The 10,249-nt window shown below is 37.4% G+C and overlaps 1 protein-coding gene across 1 annotated transcript; it reads right to left on the reverse strand.

Annotated features, from left to right (window-relative positions):
• Positions 1 to 256: 256 nt before the first annotated feature.
• LOC137835169 (uncharacterized) lies at positions 257 to 7,807 on the reverse strand. Its single transcript, XM_068643543.1, has 6 exons — positions 6,015 to 7,807; positions 5,256 to 5,396; positions 3,374 to 5,123; positions 2,820 to 3,103; positions 1,678 to 2,528; positions 257 to 1,570 (listed from the first exon to the last, which is right to left on the reverse strand). The coding sequence occupies exons 1-6, from the start codon at positions 7,338 to 7,340 to the stop codon at positions 364 to 366; spliced, it is 5,559 nt and encodes a 1,852-aa protein (XP_068499644.1). The 5' UTR covers positions 7,341 to 7,807; the 3' UTR covers positions 257 to 363.
• Between the last annotated feature and the right edge of the window lie 2,442 nt (positions 7,808 to 10,249).

A 10,249-nucleotide genomic window follows, 5' to 3' on the forward strand; every position in this document is an offset into this window, starting at 1 on the left:
TCTTCCAGATTTTCAATTTTAGAAACTCTCAAGGATTTTCAGTTTTTGTCTTCCAGAATATCTTCCCTATTCTAAAATCACCCAAAATTCTCAAGGATAATTTAGATATTTTAAGAATGTAGGGGTGCAGGAAAAAACATCCTTCTAAAATTGGGAAGAAAAAAAGGGCGGGTTAGGATTTAGGGTTCATTTGGTGGTTGGATTCTACAGAAATGCTGTGGGATTTTGATGGAAGCACTTGAAAGTTGAAAGTTGGTTGTAGTTTCCACGTCAAAACTATATTTGAAACTCAAAAAAGGTTATATACAAATGCCGCATCAGCACAAAAAAATTGCCAAGCAATTCATGCTATGAATCAATAGCCTAATCAAAAGGGCGCTTTGTCATTAGTATCAACTCTCTAAGAGAACAAAGGCACAAGTTCTCAAATTTACAGTGAGCTGAGACATCCTTGTCAGGGTCCATATGAACTAGGACACCATCTCTGAAAACAAATTTAAGATCAACCATTGCTGATTCTTCATTTAGTGCCGTATCTTCAATTGCAGTTGCATGTTGGCTTGCAGAGTGAGAAACACATTCAGCAGGCACAACATCCTTGCATTGGCTTTCAGCATTACACGTTCTCAGGTTCACACAATCAAGAGATGTTCCATGATTTTCATTCCTTAAGCTTTTCTTTGATGAATCAATGAAATCTTCAGCCATAAAGCTTTTTCTAACTGCTGAAATAAGATCCACAGATAATGATGAAACAGCATCATGAACATCTTCTACACTCCACTGGTCACTGTTCAACCCCCAGTCTCCAAGAAGCATTTTCTTTGTCAAATGATGGAGACTACGAAGACATGCAGGGCAACATTGATACAAGCAAATAACCCCCGACTCAGCAGGAACACTACCATTACTTGAAGAGACACTATTATCTGTAGCATTCTCATGTTTATCAGATTTAACATCACTTGATTTTGCACCAATGTCTTGAGAGGATGAGGACACAGTAAGAGGCTGATCAGAGACGGGACAGTTACCAATCTCAACATTTTGTGTCTCTGGTTCGAAAGCAGCGTGAACTCCATTTCCAGAAAGAACCACACATTGAGTGCCCAAGGATTTGCTGAAGTTATTTGAAATCCCTAGTTCTTCACGCACCTCTTCATTATTACCAGCAGTTAGAGATTCATGTTGTACTAATAGTGTTCCATTCTCCCGACTTGTAGTTGGATAAAGTGGTTGGTTTGCAGTCATAGCAGCAGCAGCAGAGTTGTTGATATGCTTTTCAGAAAAAGAATCATTTTGTAGAGATCCTTCAGAGCTAGCATTTCCATCATCACAATCCATATCTAAAGTACCATTTTGGTTATTAGAGGTGATACATCCAGCCATTTCAGCAGCAATTCCGTTATGACTCTCCTCCAATGTCTCCAAATCATGACCATCTCCAGGAACAGCAAAATGGCAGTCCTCACCTCCTGATTTGTGATTTTCACTTGTGGGATGACTGTTTAACGACCCACCACTTGCTGGTGAAACCTTTGTTGTATGCTCATAAGAATCCTGCTCCAGACTAAAATGGAAGGAATTACTATTAGAGACCAAGTCCACTCAAAATGTTGACATAGAAAAACAGTAATATCTTACCAACCATGCATAGCAAAGGAAAAGTGGTAATACCTTAGCAATGAGTAAGCCCAGTTGTTGACCATGTCTTCAAAATAAGCCACTTGAGATAAAATACGAAAATATTGATATCTATCTTTCCCAGCTTGAATTTTGGTATTGATTTTCTTTATTAAGACCTCAAGAACCTTCCTTACATCAAGGGAAACTTCTCTAACTGATCTATAAACACCTCTGTAAGCTGATAAACCAACAGCAATCAAGCCTCTGACAAGACCAGATGATTCTCTGCTTTTAATGCTACCAGAATTACAAGAAACTACAACCTTGTCATGTGAATTATTAGGACGAATTATACAAGAATTGAAAGGCCAACCCCTCCAAGGTCCACTTACATCAGCACAAGGACCTTCTTTGAGTTTTGAAGTGACCCAACAAAGTTCAGCAAAATGAGGGTATAAGAGAATTTGATAGCCAAGTGTAGATATTGCCAACAACAGGGTTGACTTTCCCTTCAGTGACTTGCTGTTTGATGTTGGTGGAACTTTTGCAAAGGACTCATGTTGGATTTCACTCTTTTTATCATTGGCTGATCCATCTTTTCTTTGACATACCTTATCTTTACAAACTTCAACTGATTCATAGGTTCTGTTGCCCTTTTGTCCACCCATATGAACATGAGATCTCTGATGAAGCAATTGAACAAGCTGCTCAACTACATTTCTCAATAGCCCTAGTGCAGATAAATTGATCACCATGTCACGGTCAAAATTCCCATCAATCTGCAGAGAGAAACGAGGAACTGTCTGCTCCAAAGGAGTTGACTGGCTGTCTTTAGATTGATAGCTCTTGAAGAATTCGCTTACTTTGCGAGGAAGTTCTTTATAGGGAACTTCTGAAGTAGCCTGTAATATATAAAACAAAATATAAGGACCTGCTAAACAATATAAAAAATTATAAATGTCAAGCTAATGGTATCATTTTGCCTGACAATGTTGTTGTGCAAACATTTGTATCTGAAAGTTAAAAGCCATAAGAATTACTTCATATGACTATGACATTGTATTAAAATATTCTAAATTGACAATTAAGAAATAGCAGACTAACATAAATAAACATTTAACTTTAAAAGGAGCAAAAACCTAGCACCAATTGTGTAAAGATTTTTAATATTAAAAGCAAGAAAATAATCATACCAGAATCATCAAGGATGTGGATACACCAATGGATTCCACCTGCTCAATAAATGACATCCAAGCAAATGAAGCCTTTGTGATAGCCTGGCCATTGGCCATCTCAGTTGATTTTTTCTCAGTACTGATGTCACTTTCCTTCTCAACAACTTGGTTTGGTGTGAAACAAGACTTGCCCATCTTTAAACACGAATCAGTCCTGTCAGCAATTTGAAAATGTTTCTCCAGAGCCCATAAATCAATTCTTGGCAAGAATACTACGCAAGATTGTCTGCTAGCACATTTCACTGCCACAGAGAAATTAATTGTGAGTATCAGATCCAGAAGTTCTATAATTATGAAATATATGAGCACCGGTATTTTTGTATTGACCAACAATTTCAACTCCTCTCAACACTTGGCATCTTTCAGTGGATAGAATAAAAAATGCATAATCCTGTAAACCTAAGGCATGTCGGCAACACCTTATTTGACATCCAGAGCTATTGTTAGTCATACTTAGCCAACAGTGATACCAAAAGTACAGAAATCAACAAAACTAGAAAAGAGAGACATACTTAATATTTGTGCAATGCCCTGCACCACTTCTCCATGCCCTTCTTGCAAAATAGTTGCCATATCAATCTTCTGAATTTCAATATTTCCAATAAAGCAGTGAAGAAGACAAGAAGCAAGATGTCTCTGGCCAGTTCGTGGATTTCCAGAAATTAGTATCCGAAATCCAGATTTGTTGGTCAATGCAAATAAACCACTACGCATGCCAAGATGGTTCCTTGTGTAGGATTCTAGCCTCAAGTTATTATCATAAGCATCATCCACAGTATCATTAGAACCAATAATGCCATCATCCGCAGATAAAATACCAGAACAAGTAAGCTTTATCTTTAACTCATGAAAAGTGTTGTGTTCATGAAGAAATTCATCCATGTGCAACCACCAGTGATCAAAAGGCTTTTGCTTTTTGTCCAGAGCAGAAATCATAGCATCCTTTATCACAGTTACAGATTTCGATATGGGAAGTGGTAACCATAGACGTTCATCAAGATATAGAGATACAAGAAGAGTGCATAATGGCTGCAATAAACAAGGAATAAGTTGGATGGGAAGAGGGGAGCATACTACATCATTGGCAGCATTTCCAGCATCTCTTCGGGAGCAAGGTAGTGGGGAAGAAAAAACAGCCTCTAACCAGTCCCTCTCCTCCACTGCAAAGGATGGAAGAGGAATTTGCTTAGAACCAGAATGCTTTTCTTGGGCAACTAAAGACAAGACTTCTTGCAAAGGGAAATTCCTCTTCAAAGCATTAATAGCTGCTTGCGTACAAAGAGCCTGGAGATCAGCACCTGCGAAGCCTGGTGTTTTTCTTGCAATCCATTCAAGCAAGGATCCGGTAATTGGTTTTGGCCACTTTTGGGTGTGAAGTGAGAGAATGGAAGCTCTGTCCTCAATTGATGGTAATGGAAAATAAATTTCCCGATCAAACCTACCAGGGCGCCTAAGTGCTGGGTCAACAGCTTCAGGACGGTTTGTGGCACCTATGACCACAACTGAACCCCTAGATTTCAAACCATCCATAAGAGCAAGCAATGTTGACACAACAGAACTATGTGTCTGGTCTTGCTGCCTAGTGCGGAGGGGTGCCAAACCATCTATTTCATCAAAGAATATTATAGAAGGTTGACATTTCTCAGCAACCTGAAACAATAGTCTTAGTTGACGCTCAGCATCACCAACATATTTTCCCAAGCAATCTGCACCTTTCCGGGCAAAATATGCAATCCGTTTATCACCACGGGCACATGCACCTATCAATGCCCGGACAACTAAGGTTTTCCCTGTTCCAGGATGCCCGTGTAAAAGAACACCTCTTGGTGGTGTAAGCCCTAAATTATCAAATAGCTCAGGGTACAACAGAGGTAAAATGACAACTTCTTTCATACAACGGATGACATCTTTGAGCCCAGCAACAGATTCCCAACCCTGAAACAAATTTTCACTAGCAGAGTCTGAACCCCCAATGTACACTGGGGCTATTCTCAATAAATCACGATGAAGCCTCTTGTTCTCACGTTTCAAAAATTCTTCATCCTCTCCACAGTTTTCCAACCATCTCTCTTCATCTCCAATATCTTTTCTACAAGCTTCGTTCGACCGCTTCCTTATCTCCCACATCATTTTCCTAGCCTTCAACTTCTTTATCCGGGCTAAATATTTATTACCACGAGGTTGGAAGAGATGCCGATGATCTGTACAGGCTATGAGAAATTTACGATGATCAAAGATGCAACCACTGGCTCTGGCACAAGGCTGCAAAACCCAGATAGAATGTTAATTCTGATCATGGATGTTATAGAAGAGTTTTTTTTCTTGCTTGTAATAACAAAATAAGGGGAGTTCAAAATATTTCTGTTATTCTTAACAAGAGGACTTGTAACCAACCAAGTGATAAGTTCTTGGACAACGATCAACACGACAACCAGTGGTTGCCCCTCGCCTCCCACAGCGTGTGCACTTCAATGCCCTTCCGCGGAAAAGTGCAGCCCTCACATTTTTTAAGCATCCAAAGTTGGCAAAATAAACCTGTAAAATTGACACAGCAAATATTTACTTCAACACAAAAGTAGACCAAGCTAAATTTGAGTGTGTCAACTCTGAGCATCAAACAATTCAGTTGATAAAATTTAAGAGGAATAAAAAATAGTATGTGTTGGTGAGTTAGCTATATGTCTACACATTACTATGGACAACATAAATTATACAGCCATCATATTTCACTATAAAGTATCAACGTAGAATCTATACTTTCAGGTAAAAAACAAAGGTCTCTCTATGTTCATTCGGGACAGATGACTAAATTTAAATGGTGCCCAGAACTTAAGAAAAGAAGTCTATAAAAAGTTTAAAGAACTGTAAAAGGGCATAGTTGTTTCATATCCCTTGTGTAAGTTATATTCCTAAGGAAAAAGGGAAACATATTTATGCCACAACTATGTATTAGTTATTAGCAGTGTAGAACTTAATATGTTTCATTAACAATGACCAGAGAAAAACTTTTAATGCCGAACAGATTTTAGAAGGCCTTAAAATATCACTGTGATCAGCAAGTCAGTTTGCAATGTTATTTTTTAAATCTTCCATAAATATGCAGAGTTTCATGATGAAGACCATGTTTCAGAAACTACTAAATTAAAACCGCACCTCTGGACTCCATACAGCACAGTGCAGATGAACCCATATTCTAGCAATACCATGGTGATCCTTAGTAGGACCCAAGAGACGCCCAAGCCAACCAGGTTCATGATCAAAACCATCCCAAATATCATAATTAGTCTCCTCTGAAGATGACGATCCACTATAAGCTTCATTCTCACTTTCACCATTATCATGAGCTAACCTTTTTGGAGGCTTACCATCGGTCCCTCCACCACACAAACCACACCGCCTGCCCTCTTTGATACGCAGGTGACCACGCTTGTCATTTGAAGCATGTTTCAACTCATCCTTCCTCCCAGCATTTGCATCTTTCAAGACATTTTCATTGACATCAACCTCCTTATCAACAATAGCATCTTTCAAGAAATTTTCACCATCCTCAACCTTCTTAGCAGCGAATTCTTCATTATCAACCTGCTCAGCTGCATTACCTACACTTTTGCTTTCCTTCGCACCCTCTAACTGATAATCCACTTTATCTTCATGTTCCACCTGTGACGACGATTCAATGTCATCGCCACACTCCTTCATTCGCAAATCGCTGGATAAGTTCCTCTCTTCATTCTCTACCATGGGAGGGACACTCCCATCCGAATCAGCCATCTGATCCGCATCCTCATTTCCTCCCATGGAAGGGGCATTACCATCCGATTCATCCATCTGATTCTCTCCCGACAATTCAGTTTCCGATTCTGAATCACTCTCCTCGTCACTGCTAGACACAAGCACCACTTCCTGACTCTTACTCTCCTCCAAACTCCCATGAGACACATCATCTTCATGCCCTTCATCGTGCTTTGTGGCTTTAATCCTCCCCGGTCTCTTCGACTTAACCACTTTCGGCATCAAACCTTCCAACTCCTCCTTCCTACCAACGTCATCATCATCCCTTTTTCCCACCACACCCTCAAAAAGCTTCCTCTTCCCACGTCGCGATTCCCCATCCTCTTTTACCCTAAAACTTACATTCTCAACCCTTGATCTCAACCTAGAACTCCAAGCCCCACCTGAACCTCTATTTTCCCGCCCCAAAGTCGAAGGACTCTCCACACCATGATCAATTCCACCCTTCCCCACCCTCCGTCGTTTCTTTGGCGGAGCGGGAGACGCGTCGAGAAGCACCGGGGCACGGCGAACCCGGGAGCTCCGACGAACCCCTGCATCAGGATTCAACCCATCATTATCATCATTCAACTCACCATGGTTTCGAGTGTACTCCTCCTCACATATTGCATCCAACCTCTTGTGCTTCTTACGAAGCCGCAAACCCGATCGAGACGACGAACCCAAAGAAGACGGCGATGATCGCATGACGAGAAAGCGGGAGAATCACCACACGGAAAAATTAGAAGAAGAAATTATATGAAAAATGCAAAATATGGAAATGAAAAACGAAAAACGTTTTTGGCTCTCTCGAAAACCAGCCAATGGGCATTCGCCGATTGTCTTCTCCGTCCAATTGGGTGTTCGAATGTTCTCAGATTCGGAAGAAAACCGTCGCCGTTGCGGCGTTGCGCACAGTTGGTCCAAGGCGGGAGAGAAACCGAAACCCTAGAAATCGAATCAGCGACGCATCTTCTTCGACGGGGTTTTGGTTCGATTAAAGCGCGTTTTCCATTTTCCAGTGAAGATTGGGTTTCTGGGATATGGGGTTCCCAGAGTCTCTTCGTTTTTTCAGTGCTTTCTTCTCTGAAATTTGTTTTCTGTGCACAGAGAGACTAGGGCGTGTGAGAGTGAAAAAAAAGAGGGTTTTGGCTCTGATATTTGTATCCTTCTTCACACGCGCAAGAGTGTTCCGTGATTAAAACGTGATGTTAGGTATGGGTTGAAGCAACAAGGACCCTTGATTTGAATAAAATTGAAAGAAAATGCGATGCACGCGCTTGGTGAAGAGTTAGGATGCGTGTCGATAGTGTATTTTTCACAAATTTTGTTTTAATTTCTTTTTTCTCCACACAATGTTGCCGCCAATATGCAAGTTTGCATGAACCCAAATATAAAAGCAAAATTGGGAGGGTATCGGGGTTATGCATGAAATGTTAGATTTTGAAAGGGCAACGGCTCTTTAAAAATTTAAATATTTGGGTATTGGATACTTTAGTGGGGACAACTATGCATGGTGAGTATTTCCCTATTTTTTCACTTTTTTTACTTCTCTTAATTTTTATGTTTTAGATTATTATAGCCAATAGTAGTAAACATTAAGATCAAATTCAAATTATAAGTAATTGTGGGTGTTGGGTTTGGTTTGTATTATTGCACCATGGAGGGTGACAAATTAAAAAGCAAAACACTTCATAAATATATTTATCTTTGCGAAGACTTTAAATTGATAAAAAGGAGTTAGATGACCAGCACCAACAAATTTGAATGACACCTTTGCACTTTCAAAATAAGCAAACTTACAATCCTATTCATTGCTACTTTTGTACTTGGGTTTTGTCATATATTTGGATATTATACATATCTTGAAATACTTTATTTTCCTATTTATAACCTTTATATAGATAATACATAATGTTTCTTTTGTTTAGTTTTGCTTGAATTACATATGCATACTTTTACAATTTTAATATTTTTTTTAGAAGCTTTTAATTTTAATTTTTAATATATTATCTAAAGTTAAAATTACTCCACATAAATACAATTTTTTTCATAGTTAAAATATAAATGTTGAGATATTTTCACAGTTGGACTAAAAATTAATGTTTTATATTTTTTTTAAAGATGTTTTTTGTCTCTAAATTTTTTTCCAAAATTTAGTTTTTCTTTTTTTCTTTTCTAATTAAAATATCATATGTGCTTTTAAACTATTCAAACTTTAGTTCCAAAATCTACATTTTTTTTATAAAACCATGGAAACTAAAATCAATATTTTAAAATGTCAAGATAAAAAAAGTCAAATTTTAAAAATTCTAAAATCTACAAATGTTATTAAGATTTTTTATATGTATACAAGATGAAAAGAAATCAAACTTACATCATTGTAGTTTGGAAATTTTACAAACAATCGATTTTATGAGAGTGGACAAATTTGAAAAATTTAAATAAATCATGATTTAGGAGCACAACTTCATTCTTCTAAAATTGTTATTATCAAAGATGATTTTTGCTCGTGAAAATTTTACGAAGAAGTTGTCATAACACCTCACGATTTCAACTTCGAAAATTAAAGTGAAGAAGTTATGCTCACTAACCATAACTCTGATTAAGGTTTAATTGTTGTTTAAGGTTTTTTAAGTAAAGTTGTGAAGGGTGTGACGACTTCAATATAAAAAAAATACATAGAATTCATGTTTGGCTATGGAGACTTCTGTGTATTTTTTTTACACTGAAGTCGTCACACCTTTTGACAACTTCAGTTTAATTATTATTATTTTGTTTTCATAAAATTATAATCTTTTTTTCTTAAAAACAATAAATTTATGTAAAAGATTATGGTGTCATAAATAACAAATATGTTATTGTTTTACATATTTAAATGTGAGAATAATTAAAAAATAAACTATAGGTTTCAAAATGAAATTATTGTAAAATGGTATGTAGGTTTAGGGTTTGTGGTTTGGAATTTAGTGTTAATGTTTTAGGGTTTAGGGATTATAGATTAGAATTTAGGAACAACAAAAACAGTGTTGTACAAGTCATGGCAAGTTACTCTCCTTATGAATCTCATGTTATAAAATATATTTTAACAAAAATGTGGACGTAAAAAATTATGTATATGTTATAACTATATTTCCGGGGTTAAAATCAATTGTATGATGGAGTGTAAGATTATTTGTAGGATTTCAAGAGTTAAAATGTGTTTATCTATAAATTTTGAATTTTTCTAATATCAATGTTAATGAAATTATAAATTATATCCTATATATAAAAAAGAATAGTACATATATTTATATTTAAATAAATGTATAAAATTAAAAGGAATGAAAATATTAAACAACTTATTAAAATAAGATGATATAAACATTTGATGAAATAAACATTACAAAGCATGATATTTTACTATCTAAATACACAATTTTCCCCATTCTAGCCTTTTGTACCGCCCTGGTGATCGGGTGTGATGACGTGGCATCCCGCTACAGTATAGGCGTGTTGACAAGGCGCCAGGTTGGCAGAAGGGAAGGAAGTCGGGGGGTTCGTGTAGTCGCCAGTTGTTATATTGGCGTGTTCCGACTTCCAGCTTACCAGAATAGGCGATCGCCAGGTTGAAGATG

This window comes from Phaseolus vulgaris, chromosome 5 (assembly GCF_000499845.2).
Source record: "Phaseolus vulgaris cultivar G19833 chromosome 5, P. vulgaris v2.0, whole genome shotgun sequence".
NCBI classification, from domain to species: Eukaryota; Viridiplantae; Streptophyta; class Magnoliopsida; order Fabales; family Fabaceae; genus Phaseolus; species Phaseolus vulgaris.

Excerpts from the sequence above, each read along its gene's own strand:
- LOC137835169 (XM_068643543.1), bottom strand. The coding sequence starts at position 7,340 with ATGCGATCATCGCCGTCTTCTTTGGGTTCGTCGTCTCGATCGGGTTTG. Across the intron at positions 5,124-5,255 it reads GTCCAAGAACTTATCACTTG|CCTTGTGCCAGAGCCAGTGG; the intron begins GTTGGTTACAAG and ends TGGGTTTTGCAG. Across the intron at positions 2,529-2,819 it reads CCACATCCTTGATGATTCTG|GCTACTTCAGAAGTTCCCTA; the intron begins GTATGATTATTT and ends TATATATTACAG.